General features: G+C 45.4%; 1 protein-coding gene across 1 annotated transcript in view; it reads right to left on the bottom strand.

Annotated features, from left to right (window-relative positions):
* Nucleotides 1–23,807, bottom strand: part of VPS53 (VPS53 subunit of GARP complex) — a 70,409-nt gene that overhangs the window by 12,434 nt on the left and 34,168 nt on the right. Inside the window, exons 11-18 of the mRNA XM_070944956.1 lie at nucleotides 23,573–23,714; nucleotides 19,139–19,240; nucleotides 15,759–15,853; nucleotides 14,200–14,442; nucleotides 12,843–12,993; nucleotides 9,376–9,458; nucleotides 7,506–7,584; nucleotides 120–268 (exon numbers count right to left, since the gene is read on the bottom strand). Of these exons, the coding sequence (XP_070801057.1) occupies nucleotides 120–268; nucleotides 7,506–7,584; nucleotides 9,376–9,458; nucleotides 12,843–12,993; nucleotides 14,200–14,442; nucleotides 15,759–15,853; nucleotides 19,139–19,240; nucleotides 23,573–23,714 (1,044 nt within the window). The remainder of the gene's footprint in view (nucleotides 1–119; nucleotides 269–7,505; nucleotides 7,585–9,375; nucleotides 9,459–12,842; nucleotides 12,994–14,199; nucleotides 14,443–15,758; nucleotides 15,854–19,138; nucleotides 19,241–23,572; nucleotides 23,715–23,807) is intronic.

The raw sequence follows: 23,807 nt of genomic DNA, 5'->3' as shown, positions 1-23,807 counted from the left end.
ATGGTTTGCAAACTGTTTCTGCGGCCCCCGTTGCAAATCCCTCACAGCCCACCGGTGAGTTGCGGCTCACAGGTTGGGGACCCCCTGCCTTAGGCTGAAAACCCGAGCGAGGGACTCACTTGGCAAACTTGATGCAGAACTGGGTGAAATACTTCCGGGTGGAGGCCAGGTTGTCCCGGATGATGGGGACGTTCTGCTTAATGTGCAAGATGACCGACGTCACGTAAGGGCTCTGATCTCCCACGTGCTCCACGTTTTGCCACTGCATCTGTCGAAGACCGTAACAATTCTAAGATTGTATTTTGTATTTTGTAATCTGCTCCACGCTCTGATGCTAAGGAGTTCTGCTTCCCCTCCCCACCTGAAAAGAAATCTGTTCCAAATGCAAAACACAAGCAGAGGAGAGGAGTTTCAGTTTCAGTTTTACTTTCAAAGCAGCAACCAGGGGATAGGATAGGAGAGGCTTCCGTGAGGCAAGGCTGAGGGAGAGAAGGGGAGATGATAGGGGAGGCTTCGTGAGGGAAGGCTGAGGGAGAAAAGGGGATAGGATAGGGGAGGCTTCTGTGGGGCAAGGCTGAGGGAGAGAAGGGCATAGGAGAAGAGAGGCTTCTGTGGGCCACGTCTGAGGGAGAGAAGGGGACAGGATAGGGGAGGCTTCCGTGGGGCAAGCCTGAGGGAGAGAAGGGGAGAGGATAGGGGAGGCTTCTGTGGGGCAAGGCTGAGGGAGAGAAGGGCATAGGAGAGGAGAGGCTTCTGTGGGCCACGTCTGAGGGAGAGAAGGGGACAGGATAGGGGAGGCTTCCATGGGGCAAGCCTGAGGGAGAGAAGGGGATAGGATAGGGGAGGCTTCCATGGGGCAAGGCTGAGGGAGAGAAGGGGAGAGGACAGGCCAATCATAACTATTCATTAATTTTCAAGCTGTAAGTGTCGATTTATCAAGCCCCATCACATAGTTTCGTAGCGAAGCACGGCTATCCAGCTAGTACTTTATAATTCAATAAAAAATGTTTGACTGTCAAACAATTATAAGAAAAGTAAGAAGGAGACAGCTTGACCCAAGCTGGGACAGTTAAGAGAATAACTGCAGGGATCCCCAGGCTGCCGCATTTAGGGGATAAACTATTATTATACGTATTAACGCTATTATAATTCTCTGTTCACAGCCATGTAGCGCCACAGCTGCCCGTCCTTCGGCTGGCACTGGCCTCCCTTCACATCGAGGTCTTCCTTAAAAGCTAAGATGTCATAATTTAGCTTTATAGAATTATTTATTTATTTGATTTTTATCCTGCTTTTATTTGCAAGTAACTCAAGGCAGAAAACATATCTAATATGCCTTCCTCCTCCTATTTTTCCCACAAAATCCCTGTGAGGTTGGTTGGGGTGAGAGAGAATGACTGATGAGAGTCACCCAGATGGCTTTCCTGCCTATGGCAGGACTAGAACTCATCGTCTCCTGGTTGATTGGCCCAAAGTCACCCAATCTGGTTTCATGCCTAAGGCAGGACTAGAACTCACCGTCTCCTGGTGATTGGCCCAAAGTCACCCAATCGGCTTTCATGCCTATGGCAGGACTAGAACTCACCGTCTCCTGGTGATTGGCCCAAAATCACTCAATCGGCTTTCATGCCTAAGGCGGGACTAGAACTCATTGTCTCCTGGTGATTGGCCGAAAGTCACCCAATCGGCTTTCATGCCTAAACCGGGACTAGAACTCACCGTCTCCTGGTGATTGGCCCAAAGTCATTCAATCAGCTTTCATGCCTAAACCGGGACTAGAACTCACCGTCTCCTGATGATTGGCCCAAAGTCACCCAATCGGCTTTCATGCCTATGGCAGGACTAGAACTCACCGTCTCCTGGTGATTGGCCCAAAGTCACCCAATTGGCTTTCATGCCTAAGGCAGGACTAGAACTCATCGTCTCCTGGTGATTGGCCCAAAATCACCCAATCGACTTTCATGCCTATGGCAGGACTAGAACTCACCATTTCCTGTTTTCGCTCATAAGGCAGGACTAGAACTCAGTCTCCTGGTTTCTAAACTACAGTAGTACCTTAATTACTACACCTAACTGGCTCCAAACTAGTACGAATGTGCAGATCCAGGCAGTGTGGCCATTTGCAATTGACTGATGAAAATTTAGTCAATGCCCAAACTTTCCAGGTACCATCCAATATTTTTTTCGTATGGCACCCAGTATGCGAATAACCCCTTGGGACCTCCACAGCCAGTTTATGCCATAATCTTCCAACTATGATTTTCAGACCTTGATGCTTTTTGATCTTCTTCAATTCATTGTCTTCTATTCTACAATCCCTGGTATTGCCGCATCAATCAATTACACCGATTATTGTTATTTTTAAAAATCCTTCTCTTCTTTGCAAGGAGCTGTGGAGACGCATACAAGTCCCTTGCTTTTCCACGTGAAGCATATTCACAGCAACCTTGTGAGGAAATCGAGGTGAGGTCGGCCGGAGCCTAAACTTTTTTAATCCTAAATTTAAACGTGCATCCTAACCTCCTTACAGGCAGTCCTCGACTTACAACAGTTCACTTTGTGACCGTTTGAAGTTACGACGCTGAAAAAAGTGACCTAGGACCGCTTTTCACGCTTACGACCGTACCCCCCCCAAGATCACATGATCAAAATTCAAATGCTTGGAAATGGATTCGTATTTGTGACGGCTGCAGGGTGACTGGATCCCCTTTGGAGACTTTCTGACAAGCCAAGTCAATGGGGAAGCCAGATTCCCTTAACGACCTTGCAGCTAACTTAACAACTGCAGTTGTTTCTGCACTTCACAACTGCACTTCACAGCTGTGCCAAAAAAGGTCGTAAAATGGGGCAAAACTCACTTAACAAATGTCTTCACTTAGCGACAGAAATTTTGGGCTCCATTGTGGTCGTAAGCCGAGGACTCCCTATACCCGGGATGGCGAACCTATGGCACGCGGGCCACAGGTGGCACACATAGCCATATCGGTTGGCACGTGAGCTCAGCTCTGGCACACTTGCCAACTGATTTTCGGGCCTCCTGGGCCCACTGGAAGTCGGTAAACAGGCCATTTCTGGCCTCTCGAGGGCCTCCAGGGAAGTGGGGAAGGCCATTTTTGTCCTCCCCAGGCTCCTAGAAAGGCTCTGGAGCCTGGGGAGGGCGAAAAATAGGCCTACCGGGCCCGCCGTGCCATCACATGCCAAAAGCGAGGGAAGCGCGGGGGGTAGGGGGTCACGCACACATGCGTGGGGGTGGGATGCGTAGAATTATGGGTGTGGGCACATGTGCGCGCAACCCCCCCTGAGCTTCCCCTTGCTTTTGGCACGCGATGGCAAAAATGTTAGCCATCACTGCCCTGTACTATCTAATTTAACCTCTGCGCAGCAGCGGAGAAAAAGTTTTCCCACAGTGACGAGATACCCGCTTAGCGTAAGGGGTTTCAACCGGGCTGCGTGGGAATTCCCACATCCAAAAACTCCTTGATTCCTCTTCGAAATCAAACTGCCCTGCTAAACTTATTGAAGCGTGCGATATTCACCTCTGCGTGTCGACAAAAAAAAAAAAGCAGGTGAAAGAGCCCAAGGGCGACGGGCTGGGAAAAGTAAATAAAAACCAAATCTTATCTTTAAAATATGTATTCGGCGTGAATCAGGTTTTCACCCAACTACGTGCGGGTTCGGGCGCACTCACCGAGCCAGGACAACCAGAGGCGATGAAAGAACAAAAGTTAAAAAAAAAAAGAAAAAAAAAAAAAGGGCACAGCTAGAAATATATTAAGTCTCTTCCATTGTTTCTCAACCTTGAGAACTCGAAAGACAGGCGGACTTCAACTCCCAGAATTCCCTTGCCAGCATGGGGTTGTGCGTTTCGCCCCTGCTGAGATGGGAAAACTGATTGTTCCAATTAAAGAGAAGGAAATATCTAGTTCCGTGATGGCGAACCTATGGCACACGCGTGCCAAAGGTGGCATGCAGAGCCCTCTCTGCGGGCATGTGAGCGGTTGCCCCGGCTCAGTTCCACCGTGTATGTGCGTGCGCCTCCCGCTGGCCAGCTGATTTTGCATGGGGAGATGCATGCGCATTGCATTATGGGTTGTAAGTGCAGGGAGGCCTACTAGGCCCAAAATTTTGTTGTTATAGAAACGGCTTGAAATCTTTAGCAATATAAAGCCAAAGGTTGAGGCTGTAACTTATTTTATTGCATGAAAAAAAGTTGGAAGTCTATTATTATATTATATTATATTATATTATATTATATTATATTATATTATATTATATTATATTATATTATATTATATTATATTATATTATAATATATTTTTTTTATTTGATTTATATGCCGCCCTTCTCCGGAGACTCAGGGCGGCTTACAATGCGTTAAGCAATAGCCTTCATACTTTTGTATATTTATACAAAGTCAGTTTATTGTCCCCATAATCTGGGTCCTCATTTTACCTACCTTCGAAAAGGATGGAAGGCTGAGTCAACCTTGAGCCTTGGAGAGATTCGAACTTGCAGTAATTGCAGGCAGCTGAATGTTAATAACAGGCTATTAGCCAGCTGCGCCACCACCATATTATACTATATTACATTACATTACATTACATTATTATATTATTATATTATTATATTATATTATATTAATTATATTATATTATATTATATTATATTATATTATATTATTATATTATATTATATTATATTATATTATATTATATTATATTATATTATATTATATTATATTATATTATATTAATATAACATTATTGTATTTTTATTTATTAGGTTTATGTGCTGCCCATCTCATTTACCGATTTTTCCTCTTTCTGCAGTTTTTTCCTTCTTTTTTTAACTTTCTTCTTTAACTTTCTCTATTTTTGCTCCTATTCGTATTTCCCTATTTTTGTTTCTATTCCTATGATCAACTTGAATACAATAGATGATCAAGTGGATGATCTCTGGAGGGCTCGGGACAGGGGTTGTTCCTCTGTTCTGGTCCTGTTAGACCTCTCAGCGGCTTTTGATACCATCGACCATGGTATCATGCTGCGCTGGCTGGAGGGACTGGGGGTGGGAGGCACCGTGTTGCGGTGGTTCTCCTCCTATCTCTCTGACCGGTCGCAGTCTGTGTTGGCAGGGGGGCAGAGGTCGACCTCGAGGCGCCTTGCTTGCGGGGTGCCGCAAGGGTCGGTCCTCTCGCCGCTCCTGTTCAACATTTATGTGAAGCCGCTGGGTGAGATCATCCGTGGTTTTGGGGTGCGATGCCATCTGTACGCTGATGATACTCAGCTGTACATTTCCACCCCAGACCACCCCAATGATGCCCTCGAAGTGATGTCCCAGTGTCTGGAGGCCGTGCGGGTCTGGATGGGGAGGAACAGGCTTCGGCTTAACCATTCCAAGACCGAGTGGCTGTGGATGCCGGCGTCCCGGTATAGCCAGCTGGTGCCATCGCTGGCTATTGGGGGCGAGTCACTGACCCCCACAGAGGGGGCTCGCAACTTGGGCGTCCTCCTGGATACACGGCTGTCTTTAGAAGAGCATATGACGGCCGTGGCCAGGGGGGCTTTTTATCAGGTTCGCCTGATACGCCAGTTGCGCCCCTTTCTGGATCGGGACTCCTTGTGCACAGTCACTCATGCCTTGGTTACGTCATGCCTGGACTACTGTAACGCTCTCTACATGGGGCTCCCCCTGAGGAGCACCCGGAGGCTCCAGCTGGTGCAGAAAGCGGCCGCGCGGGTGATTATGGGAGCGACATGGCGCTCCCACGTAACACCTCTCCTGCGCGAGCTGCATTGGCTCCCGGTGGTCTTCCGGGTGCGCTTTAAGGTGTTGGTTCTCATCTTTAAAGCGCTCCATGGCTTAGGGCCAGGGTATTTGCGAGACCGCCTGCTGCTACCGATAACCTCCCACCGGCCAATACGCTCTCACAGAGAGGGCCTCCTCAGGGTGCCGTCGGTCAGGCAATGTCGGCTGGCGGCCCCCAGGGGGCGAGCCTTCTCTGTGGGGGCACCCGCCCTGTGGAATGAGCTGCCTCCTGGAATACGATTGATCCCGGACCTCCGGACCTTCCGTAAAGCCCTGAAGACGTTTTTATTTCATCAAGCCGGCCTAGCCTAAATGGTTTTTAAATTGGGATTTTAAATTTTAGGGATTTGGGGTTTTAAATTTGGGTAGCCAATGATTTAATTCTTTTAATTATCTTAACTTTTGCATTTGTATGTTTTTTAATTTTGGCTGTTCACCGCCCTGAGTCCTTTCTGGGAGAAGGGCGGTATACAAATTAAATTAATAATAATAATAATAATAATAATAATAATAATAATAATAATAGTTTAAAAAAAGAGAAAACTTAAGCTTTACAAACCCAGGCTAAATTCACTCGAAACCTTCCGTATTTCTCTCCCTTCCTTTTGGCAGACAAACCCGTGTTCGCACCACCCACAACACAATTTTTTTTTTAAAAAAAAAAACTTTCAGGCAGATAAAATTCCCTTGGGGGTGAGTTTCAATCTAGCAAATGTTACACCCTTTTTAAATTGCCTTTTGTTGGTTTGAACGTGACAATCATTCCCGCAGCTCCAAACCCCAATTCTCAAGTTTCAGGTTTTCTCAGCAACTGCGACAGCCTCCCAGGAGCCGAAAAGGGAAGGGTTTGAAACAAGAAAGGAATTGAGCATTTCTCCCGCACCCTCAATAAGACGGGGCCCTTTTTAAACATAAAAATAGTCCCTAAAAGATAAGGGAGAAGAAAATACTTCCAAAATAATAAATACGTTCTCTAAGCCAAGGAGGTGCAGAATCAGGGGTTAAATGCTCCCGGTTTGGACCGGATCGCCTGATCCGGTAAGCGATGGAGGCGGGTGGTTCGGAGAACCGGTAGCAAAAATCCCATGCCCAGCTGAGCCGCACAATCATCAGAGGCTTTTTTTTTTACTTTTAAAAGCATTTTTTCTACAACCTCTTCCGCGGAAAAAATGCTTTTAAAAGTAAAAAAAAAAAAAAAAAGCCTCTGATGATCGCGCGGCTCAGCTGGGATCGTCAAAGGCTTTTAAAAGAAAAAAAGGGTTTTTTTTTTTTAAATGCCTCTGACGATCCCAGCTGAGTTGCCTGATCGGCAGAGGCTTTTAAAAGAAACCCCCCCCTTTTTTTAAATGCCTCTGACGATCCCAGCTGAGTTGCCTGATCGTCAGAGGCATTTAAAAGAAAAAAAGCCTCTGACGATCAGGCAACTCAGCTGGGATCGTCAGAGCCTTTTGAAAGCATTTTTTTACAACCTTTTCGCCGAAGAAAAAATTGTTTTAAAAGTAAAAAAAAAAACCAAAGTTGGCCACGCCTACCCTGTCACATTACTCACCTCCCACCAAGCCACGCCCACAGAACCGGTAGTAACAAATTTTAGATTTCACCACTGTGCAGAATTGGTTAAATTTCTGCACGGAGCATGGAGGGGGCTGGCTATAAAGACCCCCCCAAATCCTTCTGAAATTCCTTAAAGATTTTACTTTGCTCATGGCGGTGAGGGCTGGATCACAAGCGCCGTCCAAATCCTGTACCAGAAGCTGGATGCTGCTGGAAATCACTCTGCAAGAGACGAAGAAAAAGGCATCGATTTTAGGTTTTAGGTCCAGAGCAACAATGACCTGATAAACGATACCTTTGTTAAGGTACCACAAATTCAGACGAACAATCAGACAACAACCTAATCAAGAAATTATGTATGCCAACAGATCAGGAAGTAATTCAAAGAATCTACACATGCGCAGAAATGGATAAATTAACTCTGAAATTAAAAGACAAGGAAGACTCAAAATATTTTATAGTATGGAATAGATGGTATAAGTGGATAAACCAAAGGAAAAAAGGGTAAAGATAAGAATTAGGGGAAATGCAAGTAATAAAAAAAAAAAGCACTGTCAGATAGATAGAATAGGTAAATAAGTCACTGTTTGTATATTTGTATATATGTGTTTATATAATCACATGTATTTAGTATGTTAGTGTAACTGTGGATTGAAAATGTAAATTTTGAGTGAGAAAATCTGAATATTTTCTCTTTTTTTTCTTGTTAATATTTTTAAATTCAATAAAGTTTGTTTTTTAAAATTAAAAAAAAAAAAGAAATTATCAAGGAGGAAAACACGCACCCACAAACAATGACAGGACAAGCCACTACAGAAGTATATGAACAGAGAGGAAATCCTGCACCCGTCTAGCACTGATGATGTTACCTACTTGGGTCATGAAATGTCTATAAGAAAACAAAGAACCTTGGTAGTACAGGGGTTTAAGGCACCCTGTTATTAAGCTGGTTATTAAGACCAGCTGCCTGCAATTACTGCAGGTTCGAATCTCGCCAAGGCTCAAGGTTGACTCAGCCTTCCATCCTTTCTAAGGTAGGTAAATTGAAGACCCAGATTGTGGGGGCAATAAGCTGACTTTGTATAAATATACAAAAGGATGAAGGCTATTGCTGAGCACATTGTAAGCCGCCCTGAGTCTTCGGAGAAGGGCGGCATATAAATCAAATTAAAAAAAAAAGAAGAAGAAGCTCGGAGAACACCTAGGGCCTACAGTCCTTCTCCTCTTTCTCTTCTTCCTCCCTTGTGGGTGACTGTGAGTCCTAGTCCTGCCTTCGTCATGAAAGCCAGCTGGGAGACTTCGGGCTAATCACCAGGAGATGGTGAGTTCTAGTACCACCTCAGGCATGAAAGTCAATTGGGAGATTCTGGGCCAATCACCAGGAGACTGTGAGTTCTAGTACCATTTCAGGCATGAAAGCCAGTTGGGAGAATTTGAGCCAATCACCAGGAGACGGTGAGTTCTAGTTCAGCTTTAGGCATGAAAGCCAGCTCGGAGAATTTGAGCCAGTCACCAGGAGACGGTGAGTTCTAGTTCAGCTTTAGTCATGAAAGCCAGCTAGGAGACTTTGGCCCAATCACCAGGAGATAGTGAGTTCTAGTACCACCTCAGGCATGAAAGTCAATTGGGAGACTATGGGCCAATCACCAGGAGACAGTGAGTTCTAGTTCAGCTTGAGGCATGAAAGCCAGCTGGGTGACTTTGAGCCAGTCACCAGGAGACAGTGAGTTCTAGTTCAGCTTGAGGCATGAAAGCCAGCTAGGAGACTTTGGGCCAATCACCAGGAGACAGTGAGTTCTAGTACAGCTTTAGGCACGAAAGCCAGCTGGCTGACTTCGGGCCAGTCAGTCACTTTCTCTCAGCTCAACCCACCTCACAAAATTGTTGTGGGGAAAACAGGAGGAGGAAGGAGTATTAAAGTGTGTTCGGCACCTTGAGGTTTTTATAAACAACCATAAGGGATAGAAAGCAAAGAAATAAATTAAATTAATTGTCCTGCCGCTGGGGACTTACGTGCTGAAGGTATCCATCTCTCCCATCAGGGTGATTCTTTCAACCAAGCTGTCGTCCACTTTCTCCTTGAGCTTTTCTTCAAGCTGGAGGAACAGAGAAGGAATTATTCCAGAACCCCAGGCCCTAAACACTGATGATGTTACCTATTTGGGTTATGAAACGTCTACAAGAAAACAGGCAAGCTCAGAGAGCCACAAGGATTTCACAGTCCTCCTCCTCCTCCTCTCAACAAACCCCCCTCTCTTCTAGCACTGACGATGTTACCTAGTTGGGTGAACCACAAGGTCATTAAGTGAATCTGGCTTCCCCCGTTGACTTTGGCTTGTCGGAATCCAGCTGGCGAGGTCGAAAGAAGCGATCACATGACCCTGGGATGCTGCAACCACTATTGGCTGCCAATCACCTGATTCATGATCATGTGACAGCAGAGACACTACAATAAGTGTGAGGATTGGTCATAAGTCATTTTTTTCAGCCCTGTTGGAATTCTGAACAGCTGTTAAACGAATGGCCGTAACTTGAGGACTACCTGTATCGCTAGCCAGAAAATAGCAGAAAGGCAAATACAGTCCTCGACTTAACAACCGTTCGTTTAGTGACCGTTCAAAGTTACAACGGCGCTGGAAAAAGTGACTTAGGATCATTTTTCACAGTTACGACCGTTGTAGCTTCCCCATGGTCATGTGATCAAAATTCAGACGCTTGGCAACTGGCATGTACTTATGACGGTTTTGCGACCGTGAACCCCTTTTGCGACCTTCTGACAAGCAAAGTCAATGGGAGACCCACTGATTCATTTAACAACTTGGTTACTAACTTATCAACTGCAGTGATTCACCTCCCAACGGTGGCAAGACAGGTCATAAAATGAGGCAAAACGCGCTTAACAGATACCTCACTTAACAACAGAAATTGTGGGCTCAATTGTGGTCGTATGTCGAGGACTACCTGTATGGGTGTCCTTGCAGATTACTACTATAAAACTATGTCAAAAAGACAAATAAGAAACTAGGAATAACCACCCCCTCCTGATCCTCAATTCGTATTAAAATTCCTTCCCCCAAATTTGCAACTGTCCTCCTTTGGCTGTTAAGCATCCTGACTGAAGGTCAGGCTTCTCAAGAGCCACGAGGGCTAGAAACTTATATAAATTATAAAAATAATGTTACGATACGTGTATTAAAAATTAATATGTATCAATCCATCAATTTATTTATTTCTTTGACCACTAGCTGTAACAAGATAAAATAATAATAATAATAATAATAATAATAATAATTTTATTTCTATACCGCCCTTCTCCCGAAGGACTCAGGGCGGTGTACAGCCAATTTAAAACACAAGACACAACAATGATTAAAATTTAAAATAATAATTAAATAGATTTGGCTCAATTTAAAACCCCAGAAATTTAAAATACCCCAATTTAAAATTATTATATGGATAGCCCTGCCTGGCGGAACAACAAGGTCTTCAATGCGCAGCGGAACACCCAGAGGTCGGAGATCTTACGTATTTCCGAGGGCAGTTCATTCCACAGGGCTGGGGCTCCCACAGAGAAGGCCCTCCCCCTGGGTGTCGCCAGCTGACATAACTTGGCCGATGGCACCCTGAGGAGACCCTCTCTGTGGGAGCGAACTGGCCGGTGGGAGGCTACTGGTGGCAGAAGACGGTCTCGAAGATACCCGGGTCCTATGCCATGGAGCGCTTTAAAGGTGGTAACCAGCACCTTGAATCACACCCGGAAGACCACCGGGAGCCAGTGCAGCTCGCGCAGGAGGGGCGTCACACGGGCACAACGAGTTGCGCCCATAACCACCCGCGCGGCCGCATTCTGGACCAGTTGGAACCTCCGAGTGCTCTTCAAGGGGAGCCCCATGTAGAGAGCATTACAATAGTCCAGCCGGGAGGTGACAAGGGCATGAGTGACCGTGCGCAAGGCATCCCGGTCCAGAAAGGGCTGCAACTGGCGGATCAGGCGAACCTGATAAAAGGCCCCCCTGGCCACGGCCGTCATATGCTCTGCCAAATGTTAACAATGTATATTAAAATGTACAAAAATGAGTAAAAACTTTAAAACAGTGTTGGAAATGTTGTAAAACATTAGGAATCAATGATAAAATATTCTGTTTAGCAGTAGCCTTGTTACTTTCCCCAACACTGTCTCCTTGTCTAATTTACATATACTTACTTGAATATTCATATTATTTTTACTATTTTATATATAGAATTTTAACTATTAATTATCAATGATATAATTTTTTCACTTTTTAAGCACGTTATGCATTTTTTTCTTTCAGGAACGTATGTATTTCCATTCCAGTTATTTTTCTCTTTTGTTTCTTTCCGTTTTCTGTTATTATCTAAAAGCAATTTTAAAAAAAAGTGCTTGAAACTCAATGGTTTCCTTTTGCAGATGAGATGGTATTTCAGCACTCTTTTTGACTTTAGGAAGTGAGGCCTGGAACAAGACTGGATAACAATAGCAATAGCACTGAGACTTACCATATTTTTCAGAGTATAAGACGCTCCGAAGTATAAGATGCACCTAGCTTTTGGGGAGGAAAACAAGGGGAAAAAATCTGCCTCTGCCTCCCAGCAATTTGCCTTCTTGCAGCAAACAGCAAACAGCCTGGTCAGCTTCAGCACAGCCTGATTTAGAACAAGCAGCTGATTGGCGGTTGGATCGGCCTCCCAGAATTCTGCCTATCAGCTGTTCCAGGCTGTGGGGATTGCCACCGCCCATCACCCCCATCGCTGCTGCTGCCTATCCTTGCTGCTTGGAACGGGCCAAAAACAGGACGCGCAGAGGCCGAAAATGGGGTGCGCGGAGGCGGCAGCAGCGATGGGCAGCGACGGCAGCAGCAATCCCTGCAGCCCGGAACAGCTGATTCCGGGAGGCCGATCCAACTGACAATCAGCTGCTTGTGCTAAATCAGGCTGTGCTGAAGTTGACCAGACCATTTGCTGTTTGCTGCAAGGAGGTAAATTGCTGGGAGGCAGAGGCCAAAGGTTGTGGGCTGGCGGGTGGGCGGGGCTTCGGCAACATTCACTGTATAAGACGCACAGACATTTCCACCCACTTTAGTGGGGGGGGAGGGGGAAATGCATCTTATACACCGAAAAATATGGTATATACTGCTTCACAGTGCTTTACAGCCTTCTCTAAGCAGTTTACAGAGTCAGCCTATTGCCCCCAACAATTTAGGTCCTCATTTTACCCACCTCGGAAGGATGGAAGGCTGAGTCAACCTTGAGCCTGGTGGGATTTGAACTGCCAAATTGCAGGCAGCCGGCAGTCAGCAGAAGTAGCCTGCAGTACTGCACTCTAACCACTGCGCCACCAAAGCTCTTATACAAAGCTGTGATACCAGCCTCAAAGGTGGTATGGTATCCCCGTTTTCCCGCCAATTTGCATGTCGCGAAGCCTCAGAGATCTGCTCGGAGGACGGCTGAGGTCCCCTTACCTGCTGGGTGGTCGCCAAACAATATTCGGCCGTGCTCAGAATGCTACAGATCAGGCAAAGCTCCTCTAAGGTGAATTTGGCCACCTCCGAACCGTCCTTCTCTTTTAGTAAGCTGGTAATAGTCAGGCCACCGCCGCTGGTGTTCGTGGTCCTGTTGTGGTCGCAAACGAGAATAATGATTTATCCAACTTCCATGCCGCTGTCAACCCTGAAGCTGACCTGACCGAAGCCATTTTGGTCCGCTTCAGTGCTGCCACACTGGAGCTGAGGGATAGGGAGGGGGGATTTGAGATAGAAGGATTTTTGTAGCCAAAACAAAATATTTTCTCTTGAGAACCAAGGACATTCTCACACATGGTCGAAAGAAGGCGGAGTGATGCCACCCGGTTGACGGACAGCACGGTGATTGGATCATGCGACTGATTGTTTTGAGAAAGTGGAAAATCTTTTTTACTTTGAATATGGTGAAAACTGCGGGAGTTTTCAGAGTCGGTTTTTTCACCAGATATGTGCCAATATGATATTTCCAATAAAAGTAACCTTTGAGGAATTCAATTGCCTCGGAGTCTTGCTTGCAATGGATGTATTACTTGGAACCTTGACAGCCGCACGACTCCCGATCACTCTGGATGGGAGTCACAACATCAAAAACATTGTCTTCGAATTACGATCTTACGACGGTCGTATTCGCTTAACACTCTGTTGAACACCTACTTCTCACAGTGCTGCCTAATGGCTATGTGTAGTTACCCAGGTAGTGTGGCTGAAGTGATATTATTTATCCTTCTTATTTATCTTCTTTATTCCCCCTTTTATTGGTATTATTATTATTATTTTATTGTGTCACTTTACGTGTACCCTGAGAGCTTCTACATCGGGAACAAATTCCTTGTGTGTCTAATTACATTTGGCCAAATAAAGTACAGGTAGTCCTCGATTTACAACCACAATTGAGCCCAACATTTCTGTTGCTAAGTGAGAAATTTTGGAAATGAATTTTACCCCCTTTTACAACCTTTCTTGCCATGGTTGTTAAGTGAATCACAGCAGTTGTTCAGTTAAGAACGCGGCTCTTAAATGAATCTGGCTTCTCCATTGACTTTGCTTGTTAGAGGGTCGCAAAAGGGGATCACCTGACCACCCCCCCTCCCTGGGACACTGTGACCGTCATAAATATGAACCAGTCAAGCATCCGAATGTAAATTAGATGGGGATGGTGAGGCTACAACAGTCGTAAGTATAAAAAATAGGTCTTAAGTCACCCTTTTCAGTACTGTTGTAACTTCGAAAAGCCACTAAATGAACTGTTGTAAGTCAAGGACTACTTGTATTCAATTCAATTCAATTCAAAACTCACTTGGGTAAATTTCCGGAGAGGATCTTCAAGGCGTATTCCCGCAGATATTTCTGGAATATGGTAGTTAAGGCGATCATGGGCTCCCCGGTGCTGAGCTGTGAGCATTGGACCATGCACTTCTTGTAATAGACAAAGAGGTCGGCACAGCTGGGCAGAACGGCCCCGCCCTCATCCATGTTCGGCTTGGGAGGTCCCTGGGCTTTGAAGTCCCCCATGAAGCGGTCAATGAGCTCTCCGAGGTTTCTGATGACCCACGAAAGCAGAAACACAATTTGTTTAAGAAATATACAATATGTCAATTCGCAAAGCATCCCTGGCCTGCTCTCGAGTTGCCATAGGCAAGGGGGAATGGGAAAACAGCGAAGCAGCACATTCCAGACATATCTCTCTCAAGGCTGTCTCCCAGGGTTACCCACAGCAGCCGGAGGGGAGTGATCTCTACAACCAGCAAAATTGCTCCGTTGGCGAATGTGACTGATGACACACCCTGGGGGGGAAGGAGGGAAATAGGATCAAGATTGGGTCGTAAATTACATGGGGGAAGAGCTGGCTTCACTTGGAACGTGTGGACATGAAGCTCCTAATAAATGACTGGATTTCTTTTGAAGCTCAGCTGGAGGCTCATGATTTAATGAGGGCATCCATCGGAACCGACACAATATATGGTTAGGAGAAAAATCCCACCCCTATCCCATTTACCTATTAGTCTCTTTTTATCCTTGTTATTTTTGTTAACTTTTAATGTTTGACTGCCCAATGTTTTTAATATTCTGATTGTTTTATATTGTGCTTCTATAAAGTCATACGCTACCCAAAGTGGCTTGACAGTGACATGGGCAGCTTATAAATTTAATAGATGATAGATACATAAGACACAGATAAATGATATGTAATATTATGTCAATTGCATTCTTAACTCTAATTATATGTTATGGTTCAGTTATAGGTAATCAGTAACAATAACAGAGTTGGAAGGGGCCTTAGAGATCATTTAGTCCAACCCCCTGCTCAAGCAGGAGACCCTGTACCATTTCAGACAAACGGTTGTCCAATCTTTTCTTAAAAACTCCAGTGGTACAACGCCCACACCTTCTGGAGGGAAGTCTGTCGCTAAGCGAGACATTTGTTAAGTGAGTTTTGCCCCATTTTACGACCTACCTTGTCACCGTTGTTAAGCGAACCAGTGCAGTTGTTCGTTTAGTAACACAGTTGTAAAGTGAATCCGGCTCGTCGGAAGGTCGCAAAAGGGGATCATATGACCCTGGGACACTGCAACGGTCATAACTATGAGCCAGTTGCCGAGGGTCTGAATTTTGATCACATGACCAGGGGGATGGATGCTGCAATGGTCGTTAAGTGTGAAAATGGTCATGAGTCACTTTCTTTCAGTGCTGCTGAATGGTCCCTAAATGAACTGTTGTAAGTAGAGGACTACCTGAAGTATTTTATCACTACTTCTTGAACTCTAGGTCTAGATTTATTTTTTTCTTTTGTAAGTGAGCCATGCTTTCCTATCCCGCTCTCTGTGTCCGTCCGTCCCCCCCCTGCTTGTCACTCACCTGTCCTGAGATTCAATGTAGACATACAGATGGGGTTCAAAGCACTTAGAAACAATTCCATGGAACGGATTATTTGGAATTTTGGGCTTTTGTGGCTAAGGAAAATAAAAGAGAGAGAGAGATTATAAAACCCAGTACAGAGTCTCAAACGGGACGCGGTGGCTCAGTGGCTAAGACGCTGAGCTTGTCGATCGAAAGGTTGGCAGTTCAGCGGTTCGAATCCCTAGTGCCGCGTAACGGGGTGAGCTCCCGTGACTTGTCCCAGCTTCTGCCAACCTAGCAGTTCGAAACCACGTAAAAAATGCAAGTAGACAAATAGGGGCCCCCTTTGGTGGGAAGGGAACAGGGTTCCATGCGCCTTTGGCGTTGAGTCATGCCGGCCACATGACCACGGAGGGGTCTTCGGACAGTGCTGGCTCTTCGGCTTTGAAACGGAGATGAGCACCGCCCCCTAGAGTCGGGAACAACTAGCACATAAACCTTTACCTTTACAGAGTCCCAAGGAAAAGAATGCCACTACAGGTAGTCCTCGACTTACAACAGCTCATTTAGTGACCATTCGAAGTTACTAAAAAGGGGAGTTATGACCGTTTTTCACACTTACGACCGTTACAGCATTCCCCCATGGTCACATGATCACAATTCAGATGTTTGACAACTGGTTCATATTTATGACAGTTTGCAGAGTTCCCAGGGCCATGGGATCCCCTTTTGCAACCTTCTGACAAGCAAAGCCGATGGGGGAAGCCAGATTCACTTAATAACTGCGGCCAGAAAGGTCATAAAATGAGGCAAAACTCACTGAACAGTTTTCTCACTTAGCAACATAAATTCTGGGGTCCATTGTGGTCGTAAGTCGAGGCTTACCTGTATCTTGCTTTTTATTTTATTAGTTCCCTCCTGGGCTAATCATTTATATAAAACTAGCTATACTTATTCTGTAATTTCATAAAGAGTTAGGGTCTGGCTAAGAGTTAGTGCCTACTGTTTTTGAGCAACTCAGTGCATTTTAATGAAATACTAAAGAATTTTGTTCTTTGTGTGTGCTTGATTGTGGGGGGGCGACCCAATAAAACCAGCATTAAACACTATTGAATAGTTCTAAAGGAATTTTATTTTCTTTCTCTCCTAGGCTTTGGCTTTGAAATTGTATTTGCAGTTCCTAACGGATTTTCTCCTACATATGAGTTATTTTTGCAGTCTCTCATTTCTTTTTTTTTTTTTTTATAGTTTATACTTTTTTCTGGGTCAATTTATTTACACATAATAGTATTTATCCATTTTTCTTTTATATACATAAGTGCTTAGTAAACAATGTATTATCTGGATGCATTTACTTATACCGTGTTTCCCCAAAAATAAGACCCTGTCTTATGTTTTTTTGAGCCCCGAAATAAACGCTTGGCCTTATTTTCGGGGAGGTCTTATTATTCTGGGGTGCGTGGACCAAGATGGGGCTCCTCTTGTTGTCTTACCTGATTTCCAGCTCTGTGTTTAAATATTTTTGGGGAGGGCTTATTTTTTTTGGGGGGGAGGCTTATTTTAGCACATGCGCTCAAAAGCCTGATTGGGCTTATTATCAGGGGATGTCTTATTTTTGGGGAAACGGTACATAAGCATAATTTTCAATTTCTAATTTCTACCTCTATTGTCTAACCATTGATTAAACAAATCCCATGTTAAAAAGTATTCTGTATCTTCTTTATCCTTAATGTCAACCTATCCATTTCTGCACATTCTAGTATTATACTCTCTTCTGCAGGTATTTCCTCATTTTTCCAGTGCCGTGCAAATACAATTCTTGCTGCTGTTAAGACATGCAATATTAACATGCAGTCTTAATGGGTGTGTAATGATCACACGACCATGGAGATGCTGTGAGGGTCTTAAATGCGAGGACCGGTGGTCGCTTTTTTCAGCACCGTTTTAACTTCGAACGGTCGCTAAACGAATGGATATAAATCGAGGACCATATAAGCACTGAAGGTAGTTATAACTAGCCGCTAAACAAATGGTTATAAGTCGAGGGCTAACTGAAGATAATATTCAAGATGTTTATAACTGGTCGCTTAAAAAAACGGTTATAAACTGAGGACTTACCTGAAGAAAACATCGAAGGTGCTTACAAGTAAGGTAAGTGTCAGCGTTGCAACGCTGACATAGAGAGAGCAGAGGAGAGCGAAAGATAAACTCTGAAACTTTTGCCTGCAAAATCCCTTTGAAGCTTGGTTGTCGTGGAAATCAGGGGAGGGGGCACATTCCTGAGAAATGACGAGGAAGAGAAGTCTGAAGAATGACTTGGAAGACAGCCAATGAGAAGCAGAGAGTTAGGGATCGGAAAGGGAGGGATTGGGAGGCAAAAGGTCAGTCTTGTCCGCGCGGAGTCATGATCCGGTGGCTGAGCTCAATTAAAGAAAGATTTCCTTAAAGATTGGCAGTTTGGAAATTCATTTAATTTTGAGATAGCACCGCAGTCTGACAGTAAGCACCTTACTTGTAAGCACCTTTTTCAGAGTATAAGATGGACTTCCCCCCCCCAAAAGAGGGTGAAAATTTGGCTGCGTCTTAAACATCTAATGTAGCCCTGCCCACCCGCCAGCCCCCACCCATCAGCTGTTTTCGGCCTCCACGCGTGGCGTTTTTGGCCTCTGCACGCTGTTTTAGACCTGTTCCAGGCTGCAGGGATCGTCACAGCACATTGCCGCCTCCGTGCCTCACGCTTTCGGCCTCCGAACACTCCATTTTAGACCTGTTCCAGGCTGCGTTTTTGGCCTCCGCACGTCACGTTTTCAGACGGTTCCAGGCAGCGGGGATCCCCGCCGCTGCCGACCCCTGCCGCCTGGAACCACCCAAAAACATGACGCGTGGAAGCCAAAAATGGGACGTGTGGAGGCCAAAAATGTGAGGCACATAGGCGTCGATGGTCTGTGGCAATCCCTGCAGCCTGGAACAGCTGATTGGGGGTATTCCAATCAGCTGCTGGTGCTGAATCAGGCTGTGATAATGTACTGAAGCTGACCAGGCTGTTTGCTATTTGCTGCAAGGACGCTAGCCAGATGAAATACCGATGGATGCTGGTAGGCAGAGGCAGAATTTTTCTTTTTCTTGTTTTCCTCCCCAAAAACTAAGGTGCGTCTTATACTCTGAAAAATACGGTATATCCTGCACTAGCTAAGAAAATTGCAATAAAAAAAAAAAAAGACTACAGCCGGAAAGGGAAAGGAGAGAGTTGTAGCACCCTCCACCGAAGGGTCTCCAGCCCAGCTGGGAACGATGGGGATTGTAGTCCAAATGCGTATCAATGTAAGGAAGAGAGAAGGGAAAAGGCCCACCTGTTTGTGGGGGAAGAGACGTGAAATCTCGAAAACAAAGACATTTACCTTGTCAATGTCAATCTTTTCTGATGGACTTTCATCCTCATCCGTCACAGATTCTTCCTCGAGAAAAGGGTTGGTGGAGACTGGGGGAGGATCCGGCTTTTTCTGTCGGAAAAAGATGGGAAGTTTTATGGGAATCACTTAAACATGAGCCAGCCAGGTGCGGCGGCAGCCAAAAAAGCTAATACAATCCTTGGTTGTATAAACAGAGGCACAGAATCAAAATCACACAAAGTATTAGTCCCAATTTATAAAATCTTAGTAAGGCTACACCTGGATTGCATCCAGTTTCGGTCCCCACATTACAAAAAAAGATGTTGAGACTCTAGAAAGAGTGCAGAGAAGAGCAACTAAGTTGATTAAAGGGCTGGAGACTAAAACATATGAAGAACGGTTGCAGGAACTGGGTATGGGTAGTCTGCAGAAAAGAAGGACTAGGGGGTACATAATAGCAGTATTCCAGTACTTAAGGGGCTGCCACAAAGAAGTGGGGGTCAACCTACTCTCCAAAGCACCTGAGGGCAGGACAAGGAACAATGGATGGAAACCAATCAAGGAGAGATGCAACCTGGAATTAAGGTGGAACTTCCTAACAGTGAGGATGTCAACTTGCAAAGCTTTCAAGTCGCCAGGAGCAGGAGGGAGGGAGAACTGATAGAGCTGATTGATTTCTCTAACTGAAGCTGCATTCCATAGATGCTTTCTGACCGCAATCAGTCGGAGGGTGTTGGGTTTCACAGCCAGCCAAAGTGGTTAATTGGAGAATGTGATTTATGACATGGCCAGGGAGGAGGGGAGAGACAGGGTCAGAGGGGAACGTAAATCTACGTAGGATCAGTCCTAACTGCATCCGAGTATTGCCAGAATGTTGCTCCTAATAAATGAATATATTTCCTTTGAAGTTTGGATCATGGCTCATGAATTAATTAGGGCATCTTTCGGAAACTTCACAGAGGACAGTTAACCAGTGGAACCCAGGGGTGGGTTCTAATTTTTTTTACTACCGGTTCTGTGGGCGTGGCTTTTTTGTGGGCATGGCTTGATGGTCATGTGACAATTATTTAGGATTTAGCAGAGGTACTGGTCTACCAGGCTTTTAACTGCTTGCAGAGCTGTACCGATCTACCCATTTATTTTTTGCAGGCACTGATCTACTCATGTATTTTTGCAGGCACTGGTCTACCCATTTATTTTTGCAGGCACTATCTACTCATGTATTTTTGCAGGCACTGGTCTACTCATTTGTTTTCTTTTAACACTGATCATCTGTAGGGTGGCCCTTTGAAGCCCCTGGGCAAGAGTCTAAACAGTTTTTTTCCCTCTAGCCATCAGCTGGGACTCAGGAGGCAGCAATAGATTGGGGGTGGGGCCAAATAAAAGGTAAGAATAACGCGGGGGGTGGGGCGGGGGGGGCAGAACCGGTTCGGTGACGTCATATCGTCACTGCTACCGGCTCGGGAGAATCGGGCCGAACCGGGAGGAACCCACCACTGGTGGAACCGCTTGCCACCAGAAGTTGTGGGTGCTTCATCCCTGGAGGTTTTTAAGAAGAGATTGGACAACTACTTGTCTGAAATTTTATAGTGTCTCCTATGAGTAGGGGGTTGGACTAGAAGACCTCTAAGGTTCCCTCCAGGTCTATTCTGTTTCTGGTTCCTCTTGGATAAGAAGCACAGGTAATCCCCAGTTTAAGAACAAGTTCAGTTCCCAAAGTCTGTCCTTAACTCGAATTTGTGCATAAACTAGCCCAGGATTATTGCATCCACGTACAACTTACAACCATTCGTTTAGTGACTGCTCAAAGTTACTACGGCACTGAAAAAAGGGAGTTATGACCGTTTTTACCCCCATTGCCGCACCCCCATGATCATGTGATCAAAATTCGGACGCTTGGCAACTGGCATGTACTTATGACGGTTGCAGAGTCCCGTGATCGTGTGATCCCGTTTTGCGACCTTCCGACGAGCAAAGTCAACGAGGAAGTCAGATTCACTTAACAACCATGTTACCAACTTAACTGCAGCGATTCACTTAACAACTGAGGCAAAAAAGGTTGTAAAACGGGGGCAAAACCCACTTAAGAACTGCCTTGCTTAGCAACAGATACTTGAGGCTCAACTGTGGTCGTAAGTCAAGGACTACCTATAAGTAGACTTTAAAACCTAGTTACCTCCCGTATGGACTACTGTAATGCTCTCTACATGGGGCTCCCCTTGAAAAGCACCCGGAGGCTCCAACTGGTCCAGAACGTAGCTGCGCGGGTGATTATGGGCGCAGCTCGTTACGCCCATGTAACACCTCTCCTACGCGAGCTGCACTGGCTCCCAGTGGTCTTCCGGGTGCGATTCAAGGTGTTAGTTATCACCTTTAAAGCGCTCCATGGCTTAGGACCTGGGTACCTACGAGACCGTCTTTTGCCACCAATAGCCTCCCACCGACCAGTTCGTTCTCACAGGGAGGGACTACTCAGGGTACCGTCAGTCAAATTATGCCGACTGGAGACTCCCAGGGGGAGGGCCTTCTCTGTGGGGGCTCCAACCCTTTGGAATGAACTGCCCCCGGAGATACGGAATATCCCTGATCTCCGTGCTTTCCGCCGTGCCCTCAAGACCCTGATGTTCCAACAGGCGGGGCTAAACATACGAACATGTGAATGATTTTTTAAATGTTATCTAATTCTGGGTTTTATTTGATTGACCAAACTAAGTAATAATTTTAAGTAGCAATTTTATGATGTTTGTGTGTCTATATTTTTCTTGACTGTACACCGCCTTGAGTCCTACGGGAGAAAGGCGGTATAGAAATATAATAAATAAATAAATAAATAAATAAATAAATAAAACCCCAATAGAGCCAGGCTGTTATAGTCATAAGTTGTGACAATTGTAATGCAGGACAGAGTCGATGCTATGACCTTTTTTACAGCAGTCATTAAGCAGACCCCACAGTCATTAAGCGAACCCATCGTTCCTACACGGCATTTTCTTCCAAAAGCCGGAAGTAAATGCTAGTTTGGGGGGGGGGGAGGAAATGTAAATTGTGGTCATGTGATCAGGAGATGCTGCAAATAGCCCTACGGATCGCAGGTGGGGGCAGGCAGACATATGTCATAACTTTGAAACAGGGTCATAAGTAACTCTTGGGGATCCATGACAACTCGACACGGCCAACTTGCCACGGAAGAAGAATTACACTAATATCGAAGAAATAGTGGAGCAGAATTAGTAAAGAAAGGATGCCAAAGGAGAGACAAACTGAAATGTGCATGACACAAATTAAAATCATTTTAAAATTATTTTTAAATACCGTGTTTCCCCGAAAAGAAGCCCTCCCCTGAAAATAAGCCTTCACCTGAAAATATTTAACCTCATGCGCAGCCGGTTCCCGCCATTTCCTCTGGTTAGGGTTAGGGAGACAGAGCTGGAAATCAGGTAAGATGGCAAGAGGAGCCCCGTTTCGCTCCATGCGCCCCAAAATAATAAGACCAAGCGCTTATTTGGGGGTTCATAAAAATATAAGACAGGGTCTTATTTTTGGAGAAACACGGTATTTAAACTGAATTGCTGAATTGTCCCGCCGCAAGGTGGCCATGTCAAGTTGGCCGCGGCAAATTGCCGTGGTACTGCGGCGAGTTGTCGCACGCTGAACTTTTGGGGGCTCCATCGTTAATTTATTTATTTATTTATTTATTTATTTATTAGATTTCTATACCGCCCTACTCCCGAAGGACTCAGGGCGGTGCACAGCCAAACAATAAAAACACATGCAATACAAAATTTAAAAAATAGAATAAAATCAAATTAAATAATTTTGGCCCTGACAAATTTAAAACCCCAAACTTTTAAAACCAATTTAAAATTGAATATATAAATACTAAAAGATATTTAAAATTTTAAAATCTTTTATAAAAGAGGGGGAAAATTAGGCCAGGCCGGCCTGGTGAAATAGTAAGGTCTTTAAGGCGCGGCGGAAGGTGCGCAGATCCGGGATCCTCCGTATCTCTGGGGGGAGCTCGTTCCAGATAGTAGGTGCCCCCACAGAGAAGGCTCTCCCCCTGGGGGCCGCCAGTCGGCATTGTTTGGCTGACGGCACCCGGAGGAGCCCCTCTCTATGGGAGCGTACCGGCCGGTGGGAGGCTATTGGTGGTAGTAGGCGGTCCCGCAAGTACCCGGGTCCTAAGCCATGGAGCGCTTTAAAGGTGGTAACCAAAACCTTGAAGCGCACCCGGAAGATCACCGGGAGCCAGTGCAGATCGCGTTAATGTCGATCAGACGTGAAGAACGAGCGGTCGAGAGAAGAAAATCCTTTTTCCCGGAGGCCCGCTTGGCTCCGGGACTGGAGGGCACAAACTGGCAAATGGGGGGCAAGGTACGCAGCGATCTCCCTCTCTAGCCGCAGGAGGGGGGAACCTATAAAAACGTGGGGTCCTTTTTTTACCGTCACTGTCTCTGACAACGTGGAGCCTGAGAAGCGTTTGGCCAGCAGTCCTTCGAAGTTGGTAGTCCTCTGGATGGCAAAAAGCAGAAGCTTGACTTCAATCTCTCTTGCCCGGGTGCGCATGATTTTCCCCAGCTCTGTCCTGCAAGGAGAAGGAGGCAAAATCTCTCACATCAGGACAGGTAGTCCTCGAATTACAACCACAATTTATGTTGCTAAGTGAGAAATTTGTTAA

This window comes from Pituophis catenifer, unplaced genomic scaffold, assembly GCF_029215685.1.
Source record: "Pituophis catenifer annectens isolate HBS135680 unplaced genomic scaffold, rPitCat1.0.hap2 SCAF_1, whole genome shotgun sequence".
Lineage (NCBI taxonomy): Eukaryota > Metazoa > Chordata > Lepidosauria > Squamata > Colubridae > Pituophis > Pituophis catenifer.
This window is presented reverse-complemented; position numbering and strand designations above follow the sequence as displayed.